The sequence below is a fragment of the Ambystoma mexicanum genome, chromosome 3p (genome assembly GCF_040938575.1).
Source record: "Ambystoma mexicanum isolate Mex_15411 chromosome 3p, UKY_AmexF1_1, whole genome shotgun sequence".
In the NCBI taxonomy this organism is placed as follows: Eukaryota; Metazoa; Chordata; class Amphibia; order Caudata; family Ambystomatidae; genus Ambystoma; species Ambystoma mexicanum.
Window position 1 is genome coordinate 389,286,697 of NC_090925.1, and position 27,939 is coordinate 389,314,635.

Consider the following 27,939-nt stretch of genomic DNA (forward strand, 5'->3'; position numbering starts at 1 on the left):
TGTTTATAGAAGGTGTTTTTAGAAAAGGATCTTAAAGTAATTGTTGATTGCTTTTTGAGTTCATAAAAGAGGGGGAATCAAATAAATCAGGAGTAATGTTATTAAGATTCTGACCCTGATATACCCTGTTATTATGTTGCCCATTAGAGTTTTTACTACTAACACCTTGAGTGTTTTTGGGAAGTGGAGTCTGACTCTGACAGCACACCATTAGGTATTTGGGTATCCTGGAAGTCTCAGCCTCCAAAGAAGATGAATACTGCATCTCTCCTAACAGTCACTCCATTCCCATGTTGGCCTTCTCCCAGGTATCCCACCTAGCTACTACCACCCCCAGGGTTAGTATCAGGAAGCATCTGCCTTTTTCCAATGCCACCTGGGAGGAGATTTTAGGCAGGGATTCTGTGAGGACTTTGCAGGATTCATCAGAGTACTCTAAGGGCCTCATCACGTGTTTGGCGGTAAGCCTTAAAAGTGGCGGTAACAGAATTAGCGCAGCCAATACCAATCTGCCGGATTACGAGCCGGCGCAAATACCACTGAGTGTTTCCTTCTCTGCCTCCCCCTCCTTCCCATATAGGGTTTCATAGAAGCCGGCGAACTTCTCAGCTATGCCTTCTGGATCAGATCTTTCCCACTCTTCACCACTTACAATTCTTGCCACCCATCTGTCAGCCCGCTGACCTCTGAGTTTAGCTGCCAACATGGTGTCGGCCTTATCGCTTTTTTCGAAATATCTTTGACATAGGTGTTGGAGTCCAGCTACTATTGTGCCCATCTCTAATTCCCTCAATTCTTGCCTCTTCCCTCTTGCCAAGCCCAGATCCCTCTTCCTATCCGCCTCCCCCTTTCCTTCAGACCTCTCCAATGAGAGGATCTCCGACCTCAGCCTGTGAGCCAGGAGAGTCCTCACCCTCTTTTTGGAAGCCCCTTCATTAATCAACCTACCCCTCCAGGTTGCCTTCGCTGCCTCCCATACTATCTCCCGGTCTACTTCACCAGTGTCATTTAGCTTGAAGTATTCCCTGATCGCCATTATCATCTCCTCTTTGAAAACCGCATCCCTGAGGAGAAAGTCGTTACATCTTCATAGAGATTCCCTGGATTTTATGTTACGCTCACCTGGCTCCCACAGGGGCGTCGATCGGATCCGGACAGCTGCGGTCTCTTCCAGCGTGACACGTAGTGCAGAGATGACAGACTGGACTGGCCCGCCTAATCTCATCTGCTTGACCCGTAGAAGTTTTCTCCTGCAAGTGGAGAAAGGGATTTAGCCACCCGTGGATTCTAGTGATGGCACCCCACTGTTCTCCCCACTAATCACCTCTGATATTCCCTTTCAGTAATCTCACCTTATGTTTTTGAATGATGAGCTCTCCATCCTGCGTGGAATGCAGGGGCACGTTGATACCAGTTACTTCACTTTTAATAAGCACCTGGATGCCTGCTCCCGGGGCTGATGGGCTTGGTCCGGATGCCCGGGGGTAGGCATCATGACATTTTAGGCCCGATACGCTAATGTCAGAACAGACCAGGTCGTGGTCCGACCAGCTGACTGGGCGGATCTCAGTCATCTATTCTGCTCATATACTGGTGCTCCGTGAATAGATAGTATTCTTGTCCTAGTACCATGGACTGTGGAGTAGAAGGTGTATCCCCTCCTGATTGGATGGAGCTCCCTCCATATGGCCACCAGTCCCTGCTTCCACATTATGTCCCGAAACCCTCCGTGGGGCCGTCCCCCTCTACCATCTGGTGGAATGGCCTTACCACTGTGGTCCAACTCCCGATTAGCCCACATATTGAAATCCCCCCCAGGAGGAGGAGCCCTTCCGCTTTGGCCATAACCTCCCCAAGGACTTCTTGGATAAATTCCGTCTGACCCACATTGGGGCAGTATATGGCGGCTAGGGTAACTCTGGAGTGATGTTAAATGCCCGATACCACCATGGCTCTCCCATCCTCCCTTCCCCACTGGGTCACCTCGGTCAGCTTTTGGTTCCTGTGTAGGATGATGCCAACTCCGCCTCTCTTAGTGTGGCCGGATGCCCAGAAGGTCTGACCCACATGAGATCCCTCTCCTCCCCCTTCACTGTTCTAATTTCCTGTATGAAGAAGGCATCTACTCTGGCATTTTTCATTTCCTTCCCCAAAAGCGAGTGCTTTGTTGGGGAGTTAAGCCCCTTCACGTTGATAGAGCCTATTCTAAGGGTCTCAACCCGGCCCTTCCTCTCATTGTCTGTCATTGGTTCTTTGCCTTGTCTTCATCTTTTTCCCGGTCCTATGGAAGTTGCCCTGTTCCCCTTTGGAGCTGAATCGGTTCTGGGCTCGAGAACCCCTCTCCCCGCCACCCTTCCCTACCCTCTCCCTTCTCCCTCCCCCGTTTGGGACGCCTGCCAACGGGCAAGCCACCAGGGTTGAGTGTATGTCCATCCACCGCAAGTCCCTTAACGAACTCTGTATCCCCGGCCGGGATTGCCAAACTGGTGGCCTTTCACTCCTTAATGGTGAGTCTTTGTTCGCCTAGTCCCCCCCGGCTTCCGACGTTGGGGTGTTTGGTTTCTTGAATTTTCTTCTGCCGTTTGTCTTCTTCTTTGTGGACCAGGGGCCCTCGGGTTGTCTCCTGGTTTCTGGCCATGCTTGTGTGCCCTCCTCGTTTCCTTCCTCCGGAACGTCATCCTTGAGCACTTGGAGAACTTGCGTGGCTTCTTTGCCACTAGTCACCCTGTAATCTACACCAGATCATTCGAAAGAAAGGGCAAATGGGAAAGACCACCTGTATCTTATGTCCTGGCTGGTCAGCCAGTGGGTGAGCGGGTGACACTCTCTTCTGCGGGTGAGGGTGGACAGGTTTTGGTAGATCTTAATCGTGTTACCTTCGAAGATAAAGCTCTTCAGCCTTTTTGCCTTCTCCAGGACCTCCATTTTGTCTCTATAACGGAGGAATCGCACCACAATGGACCTCGGGCCTCCTGCTCCACCCCCTCCACCTCAATGTGCTCTCTCCAACTGGACATCCTTACCCCCTTCTAACGTAGAAAGTTGGTTGATCAGGCCTTGGACTTTCCTCCCCACATCGGCTGCCGTCTCCCCTCTTTGCTGCGTCATGCCCATAATGCGTAGGTTATTCCGGCGTTCCCTGTTTTCCAGGTCATCCATCTTCAAGATTATGTTCTCCTCTTTCATTTCTAGGTCTGTTAACCTCGCCTCATACATCATGTCCAACAGGTCAGTCTGAAATGGTTATTTTCCATTCCTTCCATTTTTTTCTACAAGGTATCCACTCTTCCTCTGTCGTCCACTATAGAGGCCTGTATGTCGGTGCGGATAGCTTTGATCTCCTGAAAAATGTCCTTGAGGTCATCCTTAGTAAGCGCTGCAGGAGGGGGGTCACTGCCTGAGAGCATGGTGGCTCCGTAGGCCTCACTCTGGGCTGTTTGTAAGCAGCGAAAACGTTGGAGGGAAGCAATTGCTCCGGTGGCTGGGGTCCGCTCCAGTATGTCGCTCTTTTGGTGCCTCTTGATGTGGTGCCTCTAATTGGACTCTCCTATTGGAGTCCCGGGGTTCTGCAGGGCGGCCCAGCCCCTCTTTGTTGTCGGGGTAGCAGATTCCTGGCTATTGGCCTTGGAGTTGTGCCAGGGGCCTTGTGGGGCTTCCAGTGTATAAGGCCACGGCCTGCTTTTTACAGTGTGCCTCTGCTGTGTGAACTGGGGGAAGACGAGATGCCGCTGATGAGGTGGAAGCCTCCTTGTCCTCTTTCTGGGGGAGTTGGTCCCCGGGTTGTAGCCCTGGAAAGGCTGCTGGGGATAGGGGGGGGGGGCAGCACCCCACTGCTGTATAATCACTGTCCCGCTTCCACCCAACTTCTCCTCACCTCCTTTCTGTTGCTGTCTTCAGGAGAGGCCGACGCTCCAGGCCCGGGCTCCTCCTCTTGTTGGTGCCGCCGTGTGCCGATCGCCCCGGATGCCTCCCCGTTCGGGAGTGAGCTGAAGGGCCCCTTCACAGTTTGGATGGGTGGCTCTTCGAGTCCTTCCGGGTGCCCACTCCGGCATGCTGTGTGCGGGTGGGGGGCCCAGGCTGTGTTATTTATGCAGGGGCGGCGCCCCCGGCGCTCAACCACCCGATGTGTTCTGTGGGCGCGGGGCGGGACCCCAGCCCCTCAAGCCCACCACAGCCCCCCGGGAGGTTGATGGCCCAACAATACGAGACACCCCTGAGGTCCTTGGCGCGTACTGGCTAGGTCGCCGGCGTCCTCATGAGGCTCCGTTCGAGCTGCTCTGTTCAAGGAGTAGACTAGGGGGATCCCACTCGGCTCCGGTGGGCAGCTCTCGTGGTCCTGGGGTGTGTTGGTCTCAACTCACCTGCTCCGGTGTACAGTCTGAGTGGGTGGTCCGGCCTATGCCTCTAACCGCTGCCCGGCTCCCGTGGATCTTCGCCTCGGCGGGGTCTCGGCCGCAGCGCCCCACGTCCGGGGCTATGAGTGCAGAGGGACCGCCTCCCTCGCACAATCTCCAGGCGTATCCTGTGGGTCTGGGGGGGTCCCCCACACTTTGGGCCTCTCCGCGGTCCCCCATTGGATCGATGGCAGAGCTTGACAAACCACGCCTGGGGTCCCAGGCGCGGGCTGATCACAGCTGGCGGCGTCCTTCGGGGAGCCTTCCCCTATCACCTTGGCCTGGGTCTGTGTTGGGCTAGATCTCTCGGTCCATGGACTCGGTGGGACTGACCACCCAGGGCACAGGTCCCCTCGGGCTCCACCGAATAATCTCGGCCGGGGACTGGAACTGCACACTAGGCCCTGCGGGGCTGGAGGAGTGCGAGCCTCACACGTCTGGCATGCTCCGTGCCCCTTGGTGGTCTGATACATTTTTTTTGAAAAACAATATTGCCCAAAAATCTCCAACTGCTGATTTTCAACTCTCCCTGCTTTGCAAATTAAAAACATTTCATTCCATAGGTGCTTTTTCAAATTGTGGTCCTGTTGCATATTTATGCCGGGAATAGTGTACATTTTGGGGTGTCCCAGCCTGCTCTTCGCCCACTGAAATCTTCTTTTCATGCAGCGGCATGTCTTGTGGGCATGAGGACATTGAACCACGTTTCTACTATTTCGTCTGAACTGCTGTTAAAACGTAAGAAGACACTCCAGAGACATTACTTGAGTTGAAGGGTTTATTATGTAGGTTCATCCAAGAGAAACAGCCCCCAGCAATGGACCACAATGTCCACCTCACTCCTTCTCCCTTCAACCTCTCTTCACTGGAATCTGGAACCCTTGATGAAAGATAGCAGTGAGGGTTCCCTTGTAACTAGGATACATGATGCTAGAAGGGTGGTGTCAACAATACACAAGAAATGAGGTCCAGGGTTGACACCAAGCTCCTCCTAACACCTCCCTTCCTTTTCCAACAAACAATGAACAAAACAAAAAATGAAAGGTAAAAAAAATAAATATATATATCCGATGAAATGTTAAAACAGCTGAAGAACAAGTGTAAATGACCAGGATATAACAAAATTGTCAAAGTGAAAACGTTTCATGATAGTCATTTTAAACTACATTGGTGTCTTTAACATTCCTGAAAAGTGCTATCCTGTCCTTGTTCCATATACCACCTCCTTTGACCAGAACAGAGGATCCTAGATCTTTTACAACCTGTTTAGGCTGAGAAAATAGTGACGCACCTTTGCGTACTTTGGTAGGAAGTTTAATCCTAATCCAGTCACCTTCCTCAAGTTTTAACGCTCTTTAGATTTGACACCAGACTCAAATATTCTCCCTCTCACACTTTCCAAATCCACTCCTACTAATTTGGATTGTCCCATATAGGTTCATCCAAGAGAAACGGCCCCCAGCAATGGACCACAATGTCCACCTCACTCCTTCTCCCTTCAACCTCTCTTCATTGGAATCTGGAACCCTTGCTGAAAGATAGCAGTGAGGGTTCCCTTGTAACTAGGATACATGATGCTAGAAGGGTGGTGTCAACAATACACAAGAAATGAGGTCCAGGGTTGACACCAAGCTCCTCCTAACAACTGCATTGGCTTATGTTGGAATCCAGGATCCATTCCAAGATTGTCTGTTTGTTCTAACTCGATGGGTCCGACTTGATGGTCGTGCAGTTATCTAATGCCTCCGTCCCCAAGTACCGCTCGAGCAGAATGTAAACACTGCCCTAGCAATCCTTGAGGCCACAGGTGTGGAGTGTCGTCGTCAGCCTGGTACCGGGAACGCCGGAAGGACCCCTGAGTGCTGTAAGGCAAAGGGTTATAATCAAGGAAACACCCAAAAGGCAATTGGCAGAGGGAGCAAACAAGATACAGTGACACCAGCTTACCTAAAGGGGTGGAGCATAGGTAAGAGACCTATACAGACAGCAGGGGAACCCACAGCAGGCTGAGATGATGTACTTGGCACTCCTGAAAACACCTGGTGGAGCAAGAACTTGATCCGTGGCAAAACTTGAAGCAATCCGAGATTTGCAGAAACAGAAGGGTAATCCAAAGGCAAGTCCAGAGTACAAACAGGTGTCAGGTGTCCGGAAGATCAGAGAGTACGCCAAAGTCCAAGGGTAATCCGAGAGCAAGTCCAAGTGAAACGTTCCAAGGTCGAGGTAAGGAGAGTAACAGGAAGCAATAGGTAACTCCTGGCAGTCCTCCGGAGAAGTAGCTGTGAAGCAAAGTGTTGTGTTTGCTGGCTTCTATTGAAGCGGCGAGCGGTGTCACGTGACGCATCACGTGACCGCTCCCATGCGTTACGTGGAGCGCAACGCGACCAGCGATTGGTGCTGCCGGTACTTCCTTGTATACTGGCGTCGCCGGCTGTGCAGGAGGCGCCATGGCAACCGCCAACGCGGAAAAGGGCGAAAAGAGGCGGGTCCGCCCAACATGGTATCCCGCCTGCCGTGCTTCCCCTGCTGATGTGGATGGAGAACACGACGGCGAGAAGCGCCTGGTGGAAGAGACAGGTGTGAGGGGGGAAGTGGGAGATGGGGCATGTGTGGGGGCATGACAGAGCCCCCCCTCAAAGGCCCACGACCGCGTGGGCTGAATGGATGTTCACAGTGAAATCGGGCCACCAAGCGAGGAGCGTGTACATCCCGGGAGGCAACCCAGGAGCGGTCCTCAGGGCCGTAACCCAGCCAGTCCACTAGATATTGCAACCCGCCCCTGTACATACGGGAACCCAGAATAGCCCGCACCTCAAACACATCGGGGGACGAGACAGAGACCGGGGCAAGACGGGTAGCCAACCGGTTAGGGCCAGGGCATGGCTTAAGCAGGGAGACGTGAAACACCGGGTGGATCCGCCAGGCGGGAGGCACCTCCAGGCGTATTGCCACTGGGTTCAGGACCTTGACCACCTCATATGGACCCACAAAACGAGGGAGAAGCTTGCAACAGCCAGGGATGTGCAAATGGCGGGTAGAGAGCCAAACCCGGTCCCCCACTTTGTAAGCAGGCGCATCCGCTCTCCTCCTGTCAGCAGCGGTTTTCATGGAGGTCTGGGCTTCGCGCAGGTGGACCAACGTTTGGGCATGGACCGAGACCAAATCCCGAGCACAGGCCGAAGCGGCGGGGGTATCAGAAGAGGAAAAGTCTGGAATGGGGAGAGTACGGGGGTGTTGGCCATAGAGGGTGAAGAAAGGCGAGAACCCAGTAGCAGAGTGAAGTGTATTGTTATAAGCGAACTCGGCGAGGTGCAACAGGTTGAGCCAAGTGTCCTGGTACTGTAACGTTAGGCAGCGTAGGTACTGCTCCAATGTCTGATTGATCCTCTCGGTTTGCCCGTCGCTCTCCGGATGGTAAGCAGAGAAATAATGAGCATCGATACCTAACAGAGAGGTGAGGGCCCGCCAGAAACGGGAGGTGAACTGCGTGCCTCGGTCGGACACCAACACATGGGGCAGGCCAAAGAGACAGAACACAGACCTAAAGAAATGCTTGGCCAAGACCGGGGCTGAAGGTACCCCCTTGCATGGTACGAAACGGGCCAGTTTGGTATAGGAGTCCACAACGACCCAAATAGTATCGAAACCCTGTGTACGTGGCAGATCGGTAATCAGGTCCATTGAGACCGTGTGCCAGGGTCGTGGAGGAACGGGGAGAGGTAGATGAAGACCCAGAGGTTGGCCCCTGCGTGACTTGCCCTGGGCACAGACTGAGCAGGTATTGACATAGTTCTGTACGTCGTGTTTCATAGTTGGCCACCAACACTAGCGTTTGAGTAGGTCTAGAGTGCGATGCTGCCCGGGGTGACCATTAATGGCAGCATCATGAGACCAGTCTAACGCCAGGTTCCTGGTTTTGCTTGTGGGAAGAAAGAGCTTCCCGTGTACAAAGGGCAGCCCATCCTGCATAACCGGATCCCATTCTGTTAGTGATTGTGGATAGTGGGAGACCCACTGTCGTATGGTGGACTGTAAAGAAGGCGACGGTGTACAGACACAAACTACATGAGTCTCACTCAACAAGGTTTCAGGGAAGGATGGGAGAACCTCCCCCCCCGGGGGAACGAGACAGAGCATCTGCTTTCCCATGCCCGACACCAGGTTTATGTTTCACCACGAAGTCGAACGCGGCAAAGAAGAGATGCCAACGTACCTGTCGGCTGTTTGTACATTTCAGAGAGGCAAGGTCCTGGAGATTCTTATGATCGGAGAACACCACAGTCTGGTGTTTTGCGCCCAAGAGGTGGTGTCTCCAGATCTGTAGAGCGTCCTTAATGGCCAATAGTTCTTTTTCCGTAACTGTGTAGTGCAATTCGCTTGCCGTAAACTTGCGAGAGTGAAATGCAACCGGATGCAGACGACCAGTGGCAGGACATGGTTGGGACAGTACAGCGCCTAGTGCATAGGAGGATGCGTCTGCCTCGAGGACAAACGGGAGTTCAGGGTCAGGGTGTTGCAACACCGGAGCAGTGGTGAACATGGTTTTCAGAGAGTTAAAGGCGTTTTGTTGTGTCACGGACCAGACACAGGGGACGGAAGGGCTGGTGAGCGCAGTGAGTGGTGCTACGATAGAGGAGAACCCAGCAATGAATCGTCGGTAAAAGTTAGCGAAACCCAAAAATGACTGCAGTTGCTTGAGTGTGGTCGGAATTGGCCATTCGTTGATTGCCCAGACTTTGGACTGATTCATAGAGCGACTCCTGAGAGAGATATGGAACCCCAAGAACTCAACCTGACTGGTGTGGAAAATACACTTCTCGGGTTTAGCAAATAGTGCGTTGGCTTGGAGTCGTACCAATACTTCCTTAACATGCGTGATGTGTTCATCGAGGGAGGAAGAGAAAATCAGTATGTCATCTAAGTACACTAGCACGTAGGCGTTCAGGATATCGCTGAATATGTCATCCATGAAGCGCTGAAACGTAGCAGGAGCATTATAGAGGCCAAACGGCATAACTGTATACTCGAACAACCCTTGTCGTGAGCAGAAGGCTGTCTTCCATTCATCTCCATTAACGCATGCGTACGAGATTGTACGCCCCCCGAAGGTCCAGTTTGGTGTAAATTGTGGCATGAGTGAGTTTGTCTGAAAACGGGGTAATAAGAGGTATGTGATAGCGGTTTTTTACCGTGATGGCGTTCAAACGCCTGTAATCTATGCAGGGACGGAGATCCCCTTCCTTCTTTGGCACAAAGAAGATAGGACTTGCAGCTGGGGATGTTGACGGACGAATGGGACCCAGATGCAGGGCCTGCTGTATGTACTCTTGCAGGACTCGCTCTTCCGTCTGGGTTAGGGAGTAGATCCGGCCCTTTGGGATTGGAGCGTCCGGGACTAAATCAATGGGGCAGTTGTAAGGTCGATGCGGAGGAAGACCTTCCGCAGAGCCTTTGTCGAACACAGCCCGGAACTCATGATACTCAGGAGGTATGTTGTTTGTGACCGCCCCTATCATGTGAGTGTCCTGGGTGTCGGACCTGTCTTCTGTGGCTAAAGAAGCGACTACCCCTAGGATGTCTGCGGGGCTGGAAACCCGAGGTGTCTCGAGCAGGCAGTAGTATTGGAACGTTTCTGATTCGAAGGAGACCTGACCCGTGCCCCAGTTAATCAGAGGATTGTGCCTTTTCAGCCAAGGAATGCCTAGAATGACTCCGAACTGAGGTGTGGCTATGAGATCAAATGACATGGTCTCTCTATGGACTTCCTGTATGATCAATTCCAACGGGGCTGTCTGTTGCAGGATTGGTCCAGAGGCTAGGGACGTCCCGTCCGCTGCATGAACCGGCTCGGGGTGTTTTTTTGTGATGAGAGGTAAGTTCAGTGAACTGGCTAGCGCTATATCTATAAAGCAGCCTGTAGCTCCAGAGTCGATCACTATTTGTACTGCATGGGAGATACCTGCAGCAGGGTTTAAGGAAGCTTGTACCACCACAGGTCGGACGGGACCAAAAGCCGGATCAGAGGAATTTTGTATAGGACTCGCCCCAACCCCTGATCTCAAGGGCGAGTCTTCGGAAAACCCGGAATATTGTTCTGTGGCCGGCGGGGACACTCCTTCACAAAATGCCCGTTGAGACAGCAGTAGAAGCAAGCATTGTCCGCCCTTCTGCGCTCTCGTTCGGCATGAGTAATGGGGCTGCGTACCCCGCCGATCTGCATGGGTTCGGGTGAGGTGCCGGATGTGGTTGAAAGTGAGGTATGGGATAGCCCTGCTTCCCCCCTGCGTTCTGTCCGTCTGGCGTCGATTTGCAAGGTCAAATCAACTAGGTCGGTATAGAGTGAGGGAAGAGAAGGCACCACGGATAAAGCATCCTTCATGGAACCACACAAGCCCCGATAATAGATCACTGCCTTTTTGTTCTCTGGCCAGGAGGTCTCAGTAGCGAGCTGGTTGAACTTGGTGATATACTCAATGAAGGTGGACCGGCCTTGGGTAAGATCCAGGAGTTCCATGTCTCTGGATTGGGCTTTATATCTAGTGTCGAAAACCTTGGCCATTTCTTGGGTCAATAACTCGAAATTGTACAGGGCAGGATGGTCGCCCTCCAACAATGGGTTGGGCCACGTGGCTGCCACACCCGACAAATGGGAGAGAAGAAAAGCTGCCTTAGAGACAGAATCAGAGAAAGCCTGGGGTCGGCACAAGAAATGCAGCTTGCACTGGTTTATGAAGGTGCGATATTTCTTAGGATCCCCCTGATACCTCTCAGGGGCTGCTAGAGGAAATGGGGTCTGAACCACCACAGACGGGGCTGGCAGGGTGGGTGGTGTGACAGGAATCGGGTTTTGGGGTGGGGCGGCATCGCCGAACTCGGCGTCAACAGGTAAGGGATGTTGTGTGCTTTGCATGGCATCAAGGCGGTGGTTCAATGCAGTGGTGGCAGCGGCCATGTCAGTATGGAGGGCAGTGGTAGAAGCTGCCATATCTGCCCTAAGCGATGTCACTGCTTGCATTAAGGCAGTCACAGGGTCCCCGGCTGAAACATCCATAACTGGACGACCATAAGGCTTCACAGTCTGTTCTAACTCAATGGGTCCGACTTGATGGTCGTGCAGTTATGTAATGCCTCCGTCCCCAAGTACCGCTCGAGCAGAATGTAAACACTGCCCTAGCAATCCTTGAAGCCACAGGTGTGGAGTGTCGTCGTCAGCCTGGTACTGGGAACGCCGGAAGGACCCCTGAGTGCTGTAAGGCAAAGGGTTATAATCAAGGAAACACCCAAAAGGCAATTGGCAGAGGGAGCAAACAAGATACAGTGACACCAGCTTACCTAAAGGGGTGGAGCATAGGTAAGAGACCTATACAGACAGCAGGGGAACCCACAGCAGGCTGAGATGATGTACTTGGCACTTCTGAAAACATCTGGTGGAGCAAGAACTTGATCCGTGGCAAAACTTGAAGCAATCCGAGGTTTGCAGAAACAGAAGGGTAATCCAAAGGCAAGTCCAGAGTACAAACAGGTGTCAGGTGTCCGGAAGATCAGAGAGCACGCCAAAGTCCAAGGGTAATCCGAGAGCAAGTCCAAGTGAAACGTTCCAAGGTCGAGGTAAGGAGAGTAACAGGAAGCAATAGGTAACTCCTGGCAGTCCTCCGGAGAAGTAGCTGTGAAGCAAAGTGTTGTGTTTGCCGGCTTCTTTTGAAGCGGCGAGCGGTGTCACGTGACGCATCACGTGACCGCTCGCACGCGTTACGTGGAGCGCAACGTGGCCAGCGATTGGTGCTGCCGGTACTTCCTGGTATACTGGCGTTGCCGGCTGTGCAGGAGGCGCCATGGCAACCGCCAACGCGGAAAAGGGCGAAAAGAGGCGGGTCCGCCCAACATGGTATCCCGCCTGCCGTGCTTCCCCTGCTGATGTGGATGGAGAACACGATGGCGAGAAGCGGCTGGTGGAAGAGACAGGTGTGAGGGGGGAAGTGGGAGATGGGGCGTGTGTGGGGGCGTGACAGTTTATCCTTTAAAGCCACTCTTCTTCAACAACCACGCTATTTAGCACAGAAATGTCACGTATCTGGTGGTAGGCATTCCACTAGAAATAAGGAGATATTTTGTGTCTAGATATTCCTAGAACATGAATCGCCAAGATCTCCAACCAAACTTTTTCCATTTCAATTCCCTGCTTCTGTAACCCTCTCCCCACTGATTTACACTTGGTTCCCACTGTCCCAATTAAAAACCTTTTTGTGTCATCATTAACACCATGTATTGTAGCCCTGGGTCCATTATATTTCCTTCCTTTTTATGTCCTGCACTAAAGAAAATTAAGTCTGGAATGCGCACCACAAAAATATATATATACATACATCATTTATGGCTACCAAGGGAAGAAGTGGGTGGCTGTTGGAACTAACTATTCATTGCCTCCAGTTTCATTCTCTGAATAGAGTAGGCCTATTTACATCTTACATTCACTCCTTAAAGGTTATTGGCCTGTACCTGTCATTTTTGCCAGCCCTTTCAAGGACTGACACTTCATGGACCATAGCCTGGCAGGCATGTAGCTGTTAGTCCTGGATGGTGTGTTTTTAATGAAGTTCTTCTGAGGGTATTCACAGTGGAAGCACTCCAAATGTGCATGGTAGATAACCATGTGAAACGGCATAGGCATTTTGAAAAGGAAACCAGGCTTAAAAAGCCAATGAAATAAGGGTTATTGCATTCATAAAAACAGTGTAGCCCCAATATTCATGTATTGTAAAGACCATGTATTGCTGCTAGTGAGCTCCCATTTCATAACCTTGCAATATTCCCAAACTTTGTGGACTCATCTAGATTTCAACCTGTGTCTTTACAGGTTATGCTCTGTGCATAACCTGTAAAGAGCAGCAGTTTATCTGATTAAATTCACTTTACATTGACCATAAATCTCAGACACCGCTCAATGCAAAAGGAAATATACCCATGTCCTATAAATAAAGGCATAAACATGTGTTGTCTTTCTTTAAACTCATCCTTCCCAAATATGTATACTTAATTATAGGAGGATAACTGGATGTTTTGTAATATTTCAGTTCTTTATGTATAAAGCTTTTAAATGTTATTGTTTCTTTGATAGATTATCAGCTGAGAAAGTGAATAATCCAAGTCTAAACACACTGGACAAGATAGACAGCATCACCATGGATGAAAATATGGTACCAGATCCATTGGCAACACCAGGTAAGTGTATTTACTGCTTACATCTACAGCATACTCTTTCATTGAATCTCTGCACACACATAACCAATAAGATAGCTCAGTTGGGTAACTCTTGATGCTGAGGCCATGGTGCAACTTGTAAGACGCAGGAAAGGATTGGATTGATCCCCTCAGCTTGCAACCCTTTAAGGTGGATTATAACAAGTACAATTAAGTGAGGGTAAATATGACCCCTGCACATGCAATCCATATTCTAAAACCAAATGACAAATTTACCAGAGCAACTGGTTCACCATTTGGTTGCAAGTCTGAACGCTTAGGCTGCACTCTGTGGAAGGTCGATGGTCAGGCTGAAATTGCACCATTGCTGATCGATGCCATTTCAATGAATAAATGGAATGTTAGGAGATTATATTTAATAGAGAATAATGTACCTTGTACATAATGTAGGTGCATTATAAGGGTATTGCAATTTATTGGATAGTTGTCTGACTGTTAGGGAGATGTATCATTGTTATGCTTCATCCCCTCTCCTTATGAGACCCCTCACACGTGTTCTGGACTTCTGGACCTTTTTCTTTCAATCCTGAATGAGTGGAGCCTTTTTACACTCATTCATTCTTGTGGGCTCTGTCTTTTGGAACTCTATTCTTTGTATTCTACCTGCACTATGGATTATGTCTGCTCCATAGCTCTTAAAGGCATCTGCGTTTTACTACTGCAGCACACAGCTCCTTATGTGCAGTGTTGCTGGGGACCCTTGGCGTCCTCCTTTAAGATTCTTTTTTACTATCCCCAAGTAACTACAGTTGCTAGGGATAGAGAGATATTTGGTATCTCTCCCAAACTTTTGTAGACTGAGAGATTGGCACACACCACCTTCAGTGGAGTGCCAAAGGGATACCTAGTATCCCCCTTCTCTCTGCTACTGTGACTTTTTAGTCACATGGGCAATCACCTAGTTATGGCTGGTGGCAGTGGGCGTGTTCTACCAACTACTGTGTATTTTTTGGTTCATAGCCTCGGTAGTGCACAATAAGGGCCCCAAGTACCAACTTGAGACCCTCCTTCTTTTTTTGTCATTACTAGCATGGTTGTTCTTTGTCAGCCCTTCTTCTACCTTTCTGGGAGGGGGAGACATGTGTTTGTTTTGCCTTTGGCGGGAACCCTTGGGTATCCCCACCCAGGCTCCAGAGTGTCTGGGCAGGCAGGAAGTGCAGGAGGAGTTTTTCACCCCCCTGTCGTTTGTCTGCCAGAGTGCCTGAATAGGTCCAGCTCCCACAGAGGGTCTGGTTGTCCTGATTGGACAGCCAAACACCCCTTTCGGAAAAATGCTGAGAGAGATTGCAAAGGAGTGTGTACTGGAACTGTATAAAATGTGAGGCTTCTGGAGTGAAAAGCAAATCGACCACTGGAAGCCGAAGTAACTGAAGAAGATGACCAGAGATGCCTGCAGACCCTTTGAAACACTGTGAAGTGACCACTGCTGTCCTGACCCTGTTTCGTGTTTGACAGAGGAGCTCCAAAGAGGACGACTCCTTCCCTTTGGCTGGTGGGAACAACCCAACGAACTCTGAAACGAGCCATCGCCTGAGGTCCTAGGAGTTTCCAGAGGTTCAGAACCCCAATACCAGGAGACCTACTGCCCGTTTTGAGTGCATCGTCATGGAAAGGCATAATCCGTCCAAATCTTTGCTGAAACTGTAAGGACACTCCAGAGATACGATCCAACTCGCCCAGACCCCCTCATCACAGCGTGGGAGTGTAGGAAGCAAAGGCGATTGATCTGACAATCCGTGTCCTTTGTAGGTGCTGCAGAAAAGGTGCCAAAACCGCAGAGTGAACCCAGAAGTTGCTAAAAGTCATGCTACAGGTCCATCCTCAAGACTGCTGCTAAGAGATCCTGTCCATTGTCCTGCCTTTTTGTCATCAGACCAAGGAATCCGGAGGTAGGGTCCAGAGCTGTAACATTGCGGAGCATCCAGCACAAACATTTTCTTCTAACCCAAGGTACTGTGGGGAAAAAGGTATTGCTTTCCTGATTCCAAGAAGTCGCTCCAGAGTGTTGGAGTGCTCATGTTACACTAACTAACCATTTTCTTTTCCCTTTCTAACTTTGCTTCAAATGTAACTGCAAACAAACACAAAAGTGACAGTGTTAGGTTATGTTATTTTGCATTTATATAGTGCCTTATATACCATTGGTATGGTCTGAAGGCGCTCGTAGGTTGAACGCCCTTGGGAACCGAAGTTCAGATCAGTAGAGAGAGTAGAGAGAGTCAAAAGGTGCGTGTGAGCACCGGGTATGAGTGCAGCTCGTGCAGTATTCGTGTAACTGCTGCTTCTTAGCGGTAGGTGTGGTGGTTGAGAGATCAGGAGTATGTGTTCTTTCTGGCAGGATTGTGGCTGCGTTAGGCCTGAGGAGAACGCCTGGCTGGGGGGTGTGTAACCAGCAGTGTTTACTTAGAATGATGTGGAGTGAGCGGCGGATGTTGGTATGAGAACAGTTATACCGAATGGTGTCATAGTATCTCTGTGTTCTAGTTGAGTGGTGATGTAAAGGAGAGAGTAAGCGTGGTGGTGTGATATGATGGGTTATACGATCTTTCAAACGTTCTCTGTTTTCCAAAACATACTATATACGTCACGCAATTCTATGCGCTCCAGTCCGTTCCATGCACTCCTATCCACTCCGTGCACCCCAGTCTGCTCCATACACTCTGGTCCGCTCCACGCACTCATGCATTCGAGTCCGCCCCGCGCACTCGGGTCCGCCCCGCGCATGCACTCTTGTCTGCCCCACGCATGCCCTCCTGTCTGCCCCACGCATGCACTCCTGTCTGCCCATGCTCTATGCGTTCAGCAGCTCTACGTACTCCTGCATTCTACGCACTCATCAGTACTGGATGCAATCTGTGCGTGTTTGTTCTACGTACTCGTCCGCTCTACCCAACACGTCCGTTCGCTCCAGGCACTCATTCGCTGCAGGCACTCATCCGCTTTATGCGCTCACATGTACTATGCATTCACCTGTTTTTCGCACTCACCCCCTCTACGCACTCACCCCCTCTATGCACTCGTCCCCTCTAGGCGCTCGTCCCCTCTAGGCGCTCGTCCCCTCTAGGCGCTCGTCCCCTCCACGCACTCATCCCCTCCACGCACTCATCCCCGCTAAGCACTCATCCCCTCTAAGCACTCATCCCTCTACGCTCTCATCCCTTTACGCACTCATCCCCTCTACGCACTCATCCCCCTCAAATGCACTCATCCCCTCTGCGCATTCATCCGCTCCCCGCACTCATCCGCCTCCCGCACTCATCCGCTCCCCGCACTCATCCACTTTATGCACTTGTGCTTTTCACGCATTCAACTGCAATATCCTGTTCTATATATTCTTTTCTACACTCATCTGTTCTATACCTTCATCCGCTCTATACGCTCGTCCGCTCTATACACTCGTCCGCTCTATCTACTCGTCCGCTCTATCCACTCGTCCGCTCTATCCACTCATCCGCTCTTATACACTCATCCACTCTATAAACTCATCCGCTCTATACATTCGCCAGGTCTGTAGATTCATCTGCTCCAGCGATCTACACACTCCCCGCACTTCCGTATTCATCCGCTATCCACACTCATGCGCTCTACATATGCATCTGCTCCACATGCTCATCTGTTCTACACACTCGTCCAGTTTAGGCTCCTCCGTTCTGCACATTCATCTGTTTTACGCACTCCTGCATTCTACTCGCTTCTCTGTATTTACACACTCATCCGCGCTATATGCTCGTCCGCTCTACACACCCAGTCGCCCTACAGACATCTCAACATGTTCATCCATCTGTACATTCATCAGATCTACATATTCATTCGATTTCCACACTCATTCGAACTATATAGTTATCTGTTCTTCCACTCATGCATTCTTCCACTTAAGCGCATTCATCTGTTCCACCTGCTTCATCCATTCTAACTATTTCATCCACGCCATTCACTTTGTTCACTCCTTATGCATTCTGTCCATTTCAGGAGTTTAAATCTCTTTACTGTTTCGGTTTGACTTACTCTTTGTGCCGCGTTTTGTGCCCTTTGGAGTTTGTTCAGTTGGTACGCGTGGACTCCGAGGTATAGGGGGTTTGCATAGTCCATTCTTGATATAATGATTGATTGGACAGCGGAGAGTCTGTTGGGAAAGGAGAGATATGGAAAGATGCGCCTAAGGGTTTTAAGGTGGTAGTGGCAGGACTTTGAGACGTTGTTGACTTGGCACGAGAGTGTTAGGTTAGAGTCAAGGGTGCATCCAAGATTTTTCAGTGAGTTGGAGGGGGTCGGTGAGTTGCCCATGGCGGATGGCCAGGGTAGTGGGTGCGGAAGAAGTTCGGAGTTGCCACATATCATGATTTCCATTTTGGAGGGGTTTAACAAGAGGTGGCTTTGGGTCATCCAGAGTTCTATGTCAAGGAGGCAGGAGACAAGGTCCGGTCGGTAAGAGGGTAGCCCAACTGTTTACGAAAAGCTCTTTTATGGAGTACGATGACCTGGTAGAAGCACTGGGGAGGAACAACATAAATGCCTCTGAATATCTGCGTCTGAAGGGTATCTTGACTGACCCCAAGTGACGCGACGCAGCCTGTACTGCACAGAGCTAGGTTGCCTGGCAACGCCTCCAGACAACGCCTTTAGCCTCCACACAAGGCTAGGTTGGCAAGCAACGCCTCGGTACTCCCAGCGACTGCTACATGCAGAGATGCAGACTCGCGGCATAGACTCCTAAACAACGAGCCTTGAGCCAACGCGTGAGACTAGGAGCTGCAAGGAAGGAAGTTTGGGATTAAGCCCAAGAAAGATAATTCAACAACCACATTGAGTGAATATTTTCTGTACAACCTGGAAATGATGAGATACTATGATATTGGTTAAAAACAGTTTGTTTCATCAGCCCGGATTTGAAAAAGGCTTTTTTAAGCCGAAACACGTGTCTCGCAAGGGCTTGTAATACAATATAACCAAGTTGGATTAAACCAAAAGCTTGTTCTACAATAAAATCTAATCAAGTGTGAAAGATTTGGCGCAGAGTCACGGAGTCTTTTCCATTTTCAAAATCGCGGCGTAGAAGTCTGCAGCAGTCGAGAGCGTGTAAGCACTGTGAGACTCGCTGTTCACACGCCGCCTCGTATTTTTCAGCCGAAAAAGGTAAGGCAGTGCAATTACGAGCAGATTACGGGCTCGGAAATATCCCATCAGGGAAGCCACACCGAAGGAGTATGCCAACCAAGACATGAGCTTCATTTAAAAAAAATGAAAGGAAGTTGTGTCATTTCCTCAACAGATATATCTTGTCTGCATGAGGAACGAAGGAATATGAAAACACGAATGCACAGAGGGCAGGAATAGTGAACCAACAAACACTGCTCCCCTGCAGAGACCGTAGCCAAGCCTCAAAGAAACATGGGCACAGTGAGAAAAATTTGTTTTGGGAATATTAGACATAGTCAGACTTACCCAAATAGCTTGAATACCTATAACGACACAGGGGTACAGGAAACTCATTACACCCATCCTGTGATGTTTTTTAGGGATTAATCCACCCATCCTTCGATCTTGCAACATGGAACAGTCCATCTAAGTGACGCCATATGTGCTGGGTGCATCGATTTTGGTTTTGACGGCATCGTGGGGCTTAGCATGCAGCAGCAGCCTTAGACTCAAGGCTGTGTTTTTTCCCCCTTACAGTAAGAATTGTTTTCTGCCAGGGGAGAGACCTTTTCTTATTTGTATTATTACCCGGAACCACAACATTTAAACAACATTAGTGTATTCATGTACCAACAACAAACACCATGGTTTTTCTAATTACTCAATTCATCATTTTTCTCCATAGGGTCCCTGAATTCTGCCCCGATGAAGGTGGCCATATTGGATTAGACCAACCACCAAAACGCAGTCCTCAGCAAGGTGGTTCTAGTGATTCCCTGCTTTGGGAAACAATCACTGGCTTATGTGGACTACCAGACTTTATAAATTCAAGTGTATAGGAGCAATACTTGCTTTGACAGTCTGGGGTCCATCCCCTGCACACGTAGGCAGACCCCAATGAGGGCTCCCTCTTAAATAGAATCAAATTGTTTTTTTTTAAAAAAAACTCCAACATAGTTGTTTTTCCGTCTTTTGTCTGCCCAAAATAAGTGACTTGCCTTTGATTTATACAGACCAAAGAAGGGCTGCATGTTCATGAATCAAAACGTGTTCTGAACTCCTGAGCACAGGACTTGGCAATTTGAGACCATCAAGAAACAAGAGACTTGGCTTTGAGTCGAGACCGTTCAATCATTCAGGAACCAAGAACTACATTTTTTTGATTGTTAACTAGTGTGTTAACAATAACGCAGGAGTTAAGAATCTGTAATTGCTTCACAAAAAATTCGGCGAGCTAGGAATGTGTTCCTTGAAGTGGAAAAAATGGTTTTGTTGAACCCCCACTTGATCAGCTCCTCTGAACATTAAGAATTGAATTCAAACATTATGTAAGAAATGTGAACATTGCAGCCCCTTTGTCATTCAACATGAGTGTTTAGCTCTAGTTCTAATTTACCATTTGTTTGGCAAAGTTTGTTGTAACCTGTCTTCTATTTCACTTAGCTTCTTTTTCACTACACGTGACCAACTCTGGAGTCAGAGTTTCTCTATATACTGGGTTTGTGTTTATACTTCACCTCTTTTTTTTCTTCAAACTTAGGCGGGGTATTGTTCTTAACTCAAGAAACATTCGTTTTTTTTGGATTTTAGGTGTGTATTCATTAACAATTTGGATGTTTTATTTGAAATGGATTGAATACCAGAGAATTGGTCATTTCTAGAAGCAGTTATATTAAGCTTGCAGCTTTTTCATGTATACTGTTTTGAGCAAAAGACAATAACTATTAACCACTATTGCAAAGTGTCATTGTGTGTGTTTCTTTTGGACATTGAATATGTGTACACATTATGAGACCGGGATCAAGAGCAGTCCAGACCCAGAGTTTGATACTTCAATAATATTGCATGACTGTAGCATGTGTAGTATCACTTAGCAGCGTTTTTTCACTTTTTGTTGACCCAAGTGGCATGTTAATACCTCTCGTACCCTCACCCCCTTTGAGAAAATCCACTGGGAATCTACAACAAGCAAGGGCGCTCCATCTAGAATTGACAGGGTCCTGGTCACAGCTGAGTTAGAGGGTAGGCAGAACTTCAAGCAATGCTGGGAAAAGGGGGAGGGGAAGAGAGAACGCAGGATATGTGGGGGATGTCTATAAATTACTGTTAGCTGGGAACCTGTATACGTCAGTCATGTAACACAACTTCAAGATCCTGCACTCCTGGAACCTACCACCAGCAAGATAATGTTTAAGGGATTCTCCCCACTCTGCCCTAGGGAGTGTTGACAGCAGGGGAATGCGGTATCATATGTGATGGGAGTGTCCAAATGTTCATGTATATTGGTCTGAAGCCCTTAGTTGGATCAAGGACCTGGCCAGGATGGCCCTACCATTATTCCCCCACCAGGTTTTGTGGTGGAACCCTAAACACCCCTCCCCCTCCCCCACCCCCACGATTCTGAAACCTCTAGGTTCCCAAAAATTGTTCAAGCAATCCTGAGAGCTGGAAGGGTAGCCCTAGCCCAGAAACCACTCCAACAAAAAAGGAGCTGTAAATTAAAACGGGGGACATCTTCATTTATGATAAGTTGACCGCCATGATAATAAGATGGAAAGCTTCTTGATGAAGTGGGGGTTTTGTTGCAAGAGGGAGGGGGGAACCTCAATCTAAGCCAAATTATATGAACAGATCTAGTCATCCCCACCCCCTCTGGCCTCTTGTGTTGGCGAGGGAACACAATGTGCATAGAAATGATGTCAAGATCCCACAGCGCCAGGAAAATTGGATTTTCTAGTCCATTAGCTCTAACGTCCCTACAGAAAGACAGTCATGGTAGCCCATGTGAGGGGGCGGCCACAGGGATAAAATGGAATGTAATCGTTGCTATTGATGGTTGAAAACGTTTGCATTTACTTTTGAAACATTCAATAAAAATCAAGTTAAAAAAAGGTTCACAGCATGTGGTCGCTGTAAAGTTGTGGATTCCTGGGGCTGCCACTTGTTAGCAGCCGATTGTGTTGCCTTGCTTTTGTCCTCCAATGCAGTGTTATTTTTGACTCGCCACGCCGTGGCTTGCCTTTGTACAACATTAACACATATCCTTTGTTTACTCCAGAAGTCTTAAAATTGCTGCCTGCAGGCCCACAGTGTTTTGGGGATTTCCATATTCTCTACTTGTGATTTATTTTATAAATTGACTTGCAGTTTTATTTTTGATTTATTGTGGGCATAGTCAAGATTTTGGCTACTATTCACCAGCGCCATGTCCATGCTACAGACAACTTAGTGCTACAGAAACACCTAGATGCTTTACTTCCATGTAAAAGGCAAGAAAAAAGTTACTGCATAACCTTTGTGATTTGACCCTTTCATTGCTTTACCTATTACAACTCTCTTATCTTTGCGGTCCAAGTGGCAAATGTTATTGCTGAGGCAACCCTGATACGGTTTATTTTATCAATCTAGTGTCTTACTTTACTTTCATATCAGCAAATCAAATCGTTGCCTGCTCCAGTCTCCCCCTATGTACCACCTCTCTGGTTTGTCTTTACGCTGTCACCACTGGTAAATACAAATTGCTGGGCGGTTGTTTGTACCACTCTTCTTGATCTGCAGTACCTGCGGTCCTTTGTGTCTCCCCGCACTTGAGTTCTAGACTTGGCAATAGATCTGAGCTTCACACAATACCACTTACACCTCAGTAGGGACCAATGTCTTCATGATTTTAACGTATGGGGCATTCACCTGTAAATATTTTGAAAGAGTGGAATTTTTTGACTGGTTCAAAAAGGAGTTTTAGTGGCAACTTGAGGGCTCGTTTCATGCGGATCACCTTACGGTCTTGCACGAGGCTTTGGAACAATAAAGTCTAAGGTGTCTGATGGGTCATTGGTTGGCTTATTTTTGGCCTGGGACAAAGTGTCTGCAGGCAGATTGCGTGACAGTCAGACTAGATCGCTTAAGAACTCTCAGGTTAGAGAAAGAATTAGAGCAATACAAGCATCACTCCAAGGCCAGATGGCCAAACAGTAAACACTCGCAAAACAGGACTCTAACCCAAGTGTTTTTGCAGACACCATTAAAGATTCCTTTCAGAAGCACCTACAGTGGCACCCGTCGACCTTTTAGACATACTAGCACCATAATCTCCTAAGAGGGCTCGCACACCACTTCCTCTGCACCCGAGGGGACCCCCACCACCCCCTACGCCACAATGAGTGGACATGCCAGCCCAACCACTCGCTGCCCTCTGCCTCCCACACCGCCACCTGCAGCCCCTGCTGCCCCATCTTCTCCCCTTCCCCCCATCCCCCTGACCCCCTTCCAATCACGACCACTCCTCCACGCCTCAGGGAGACTTAACATCCCCTGTCCGATCTCACCATCAGCGGCCTCTACCTATACGGCACCAGGGACGTGCTCCCAGCCAAGTCAGTTCCCACCTCAATCTACATCCACTCCCTTGCCTCCCCCCTCTTCCCCCCCCAGCCCCCATCCTACAGGTGCATGTCCGACTCAATCTGCCAAAAATACACCAATGACTTCCAGGCACTGTCCAACTCTTACGCTTTAATTTCAGGCTAGGGCAACTCACCAGGCAAGATATTCAATCAGCACATTCATCCATGTCTTAGCCACCCTCACTACACACTATGGACGCCTCAACATCCTATGCTGATGTAGCCACCTATACGCCTATGCGCACCTACCCGCAGGCTAATACCGATGCTGAACCTATGAGAATTCACACCCTATGGAGCTAAACTGACTTATAACATATGGCACAGCAATTCCACAGGCTGCCTGACAACCCTACTGCTTTCAAGAAACATTTGAACACAGGGATTTCCTGTTATGAAATCACGATTGGGAACTTAAACAACTCCTACGGACTGTGCTCAAAGACACTTTCTACAAACCAATTAGACAAACTGCAATGGCAAGGCATAAAATAAGCAGGGTTGCCAATTAATTTGGCACTTGTGTAGCAAAGCTAGCCATTTAAGTTACCCTGTTCAATGAAAGCACAGCTCACCCTGTATTCCCCTTCTTCCATTCCGAGCTCTCCCCACCCTCTTCTCTGTTCACTGCAAGTTCAAAGGGGCAAATGGAGAGAGAGAGTGCAGCAGTAATCATCCTTCACTCATGTGCCAAAAGGCCTGTGTGGGAGTACTACGAATTTTTCTTCAAATAATTGCAAACCAGAAATAAAATCAGGATAATACTATTAATAACTGTATCCTGCCTGCCAAATACCAGTATGTGTTAGTTTTATTTGTTAAGTCTTTCAATTCCTTTTCTAAAAATGTAATATGTTACATAATGTATAATTACAGTATTGCTACTGTGAAATTGTCTCAATGATTTACAGTGAAGTGTATCTGAATCTCAGTGTCAACCAGATTTCATTTTGTTGGGGAAGATGCATCATATAAACTAGTGGACACGTTTGAAAATGTGCATGACCACGCGGTCAAATGCACATGACCACACGGCCATTTGCTTTGATGGCAAACCTAGCCCTGTGGCCTGCTGGTTACATACAGCTTGCAACTGGTGCTCAACCCATGAGCTGATTCCCATACTCCATGACATCTTGCCATGTTGCTTTATACCCGCCATCCTGAAAGTGAGATGGCCACAAACTACAATATGCTGCCTAGTTTGCCCAGTTCTTTGCCTGCTACGCCATCCACTCTGCTTAGTCTTCTACATAATGAATACACAAAGCTAACTTGATATTTAAAGTACCGATCAATTGTTTCATCCAGTCTGTACATCTACAGACATACTGCAAACTGTAGTTGGCCTCCAGAGCTCACTTTGCTCTATTATTCTAATTACATTCTATATTTGCACCTGCAGTAGAGAGCTGGACAAACTGTTTTTAAAACTTTCATCATATCCATTTGTGTCCTTTCATGCAGATAACCTTTTTACATGCACTCATCCAGGGTTCACAAAATATTTTTACCCACTAGCATAGTCGAGTAGATTTTAAGAAGGGCCAGTACATTTGCTGGGGATGTTGAAATGTATTAACCTTTACGTTGTTTGCAGTAAAGGTCAAATAGAAACTACTGTGCATGGCTGGCAGCAGTGTGCCAAACTAAAGTGGGTTTGTGGTGACATAAACCATTTTACAGAAAGTGCATTTTAATGTGTCGTCATCCATTGCCATGGGTCTAGTGCATGTCTCTTCAGGCGAATGGGTAAACTAAGTTACTGAACTTGCAGGTTTAGTGGAATTTTTAGGAATTTGCAAGGCCTGACTTCTCACCAATGTCTTACTTCAGCGGTACACAACTGTGGTATTATTGCTAATTTCATATGTTGGGTACAAGTATCTTCTGGTGGCATTAAAAACATTAGTACAAAATTGCTAATCAAATGGGTTTGTTTGCTAATCAAGAAAAATGTAATTAGCAAACCCTGATAATCTTTGAAAACTAATTTATGCCTTGAATGGTCCGACACTGCTGGAATGCGTGGCTATTACTGCATATACAACGCCCTCAAAGGGAAATACCCTGTCAAATCGGACTGGTCAAAGATTGATGCTTGCAAACAAAACAGTCTGAATCTCCCTCCAACTATCTAGATTGACTGACCGACACTAAATACTCCGGTATTGCAAACGCTGGGAAACAAGCTAAACCTGCATTTGTTTCTCATTCTGTGAATGGTCTCCTTCCTGAAATTTCAAACAGTAAAAATGTTCAGATTGGGTGGCAAGCTGAATCTATTGAAAAAGCGCGTCAAGCAGCTGAACATTCCGATGACAAATGCAAATGCCAGGAGCAAGATGGGCTACACGCCTCATGGCTTTGCAGATACACCATGCACAACAACAAAAGGGGGGGCTCCACCATGATCCAATACATGGATAACCTGTTGCATAACCTTGCCCCTTTGAAGTATATTATCAAGTATTCCTAAGTGTTCTAGTATAAACGTCTGAAGTATTTAAAGTGATTCTGGTGTAAATATAATAAATATATACTTTTATATAATGTATAAGTTTAAGTGCTTCTTTGATGTGCCTATCTAACTTGATTCAGTGTACTTACATAGAGCTCACATCTTCCTCTCTGTTAGGGAGAATTCTCTGTTTAGGCTGAATTTCCCTACCTAGTGAGTCCCCCAGCAGCTTTGCTGGATTTCTAGGGTTTCTTTTTTTTCTCCTGCCAAGAGTGAGACTCTTTTACCCTCACTCTTGGGCATGTTGAAGTGTGTTTTCTTGGTTAAACCTTGTGTTGAATGGGCTATGGGGTCTTTTACTCCATAGGGCCTCATGTATTTTTGTGATGTGGGTTACACAGCACCCTCTGTGCCGTAACCCAGGGGTGTCCTAGGGACTCCCCAACATAGACTCCATACCCTGGGACTGACTACTGTCTCCCAGGGCATGTAAAGTCACCAAAGACTTTACTAGTCTTAAATCCTGAACAGAACCAGTACAAACCATCACATTGTGGACGTACTGGCTGGGGCAATTCGATTGCCCCAGGGTCTGTTAGTCAAGGGGGCACGTCTCCGTCCCCCCTGATCGAGTTTTGGCTGGTGGCAGTGGAAACTACTTTTTATATTCGACCGCGAATATTTTCCTATGGGATTTCCCATTGTTTTAGGCTAACACATTTAATTATTTATTTATGGTAGCCTCAAACATACCGCCGGTTTATATATTTATTATTATAACTCCGGTTGGGATTTTTTGCCAAAACTTGATTCTAAAATGGCGTTGGCGTTCGCCTCTGTAACTCTGACCCGAAGTGGAGCCCTTTGTCCCACTTTTGGCGGGCTTCTCCACAGAAGCCCTCCAAAGTGGTGCCACTCTGTCTGGGGTACTTAGGAGGGGTGGAGGGGGATTTAGGCACCCTGGACTGAGTTACCTTGGTAACTCAAGTCGCACTCCGTCCTGATTGGCCCAAGTGGTGAGCCGGCCGGCTCACCACTTAGCATGTTTGAGTGACAGCTAGGCTGGGTGAATGGGGGTTTGCTGCATAAAAGCAGGGCTTTGGGGACTGGAACTTCAGAAGTCGCCACAGGACCAAGAATCCGACGAGGGAAGAGCTGAGCCGACCTGCTGCGACGACACCACCCGGTGGAGCCCTGCTGAACCGTCTCACCACTTTTCCCAACGACCGAGGAGAACTCTTAACGGAGTGGCTCCTTCCCTTGACTGGTGGGGACAACCAGTTTTCACCTTCTTTTCGCTTCTTCGAGGTATCTCGTGGCCGCCTTGCCCGTGCCAAGCACCCCGGCAACCGGAATACCACACTTTTACCACAACCGCGAAAGTCGGTACAACCCTTTAACCGGAGGACTCCGCGGCTGGTTTCTTCCCGGGCAGTGCAACGACCTTCTTCTTCTGCTCTTCAGCGAGAACTTCTTCTCCCCTGACCGACGTCGAGCCTTGCTGCCACTGCCTGGAACAACTGCCACCGCTGGAGGATCCTTCCCGTCTAAGGTACCGTGTTCCGCCTGGCTTCCCTTGCCACCGACTGTACGGGGTAGTTTTAGCCCCCGGCTTTCGAACCTGGGAGTGCCTGGGACACCCTGGCTAAACTTTCTAAGCCTCTCTAAACTCCGCCTGAACTCTTTGCAAGACTCTGAATCCCTAATAACAGTGTGATCTTGGGCACATTTTCGCTCTGTCTGCTCTAAGAGTGGGCCCTGCCTAGTGACTTTTGCTCACCTGTGACTTTATGCTTCTTTGAGCCTATTGAAAGTGTTCTTGACCTTAGAGTGGTGTGTTTAGCCTATTCCTGCTTTTTCTCTCCCTTCTTTGAACCTACTAGAGTGTCATCTAAAGTTAAGCACTCACCTCTGTTTGAATTATGTGATGTTAACCTAGAGTTGTCTAGATAGGAATAAGGGTTGGGACTGCTTTCCATATAACTGTGTTTGAAGTGTTTTACTATATATTGCTAGAGTGTTTTCAACTTATGTGTTCTTAAAATAAATAACTATATACTTTTGAAACCAAGCTCTGGTCAGTGTTTGCTTGTACTATTGTGTTTGAGTACCTATTGTGTATACTTCGCATACTGCCTAACTCTTCTTGAGGGAAGTCTGACTGCTCAGCCACAGCTACCAGGTAAATCTGGGTGGTGCAGACTGCTACCAAGTGGGTTTACTGCTATACCTGTAGTCTTAAATCTTTTGCAGTGTTCCCTAAGGGAACTGCACAGGTTTCTGCCTA

The 27,939-nt window shown here is 48.5% G+C and overlaps 1 protein-coding gene across 1 annotated transcript in view; it reads left to right on the forward strand.

The window, feature by feature from the left end:
• LOC138579901 (piezo-type mechanosensitive ion channel component 2-like) overlaps positions 1-27,939 on the forward strand; it is a 2,232,767-nt gene that overhangs the window by 821,451 nt on the left and 1,383,377 nt on the right. The window contains exon 18 of the mRNA XM_069650129.1: positions 13,510-13,613. Coding sequence (XP_069506230.1) covers positions 13,510-13,613 — 104 coding nt within the window. The remainder of the gene's footprint in view (positions 1-13,509; positions 13,614-27,939) is intronic.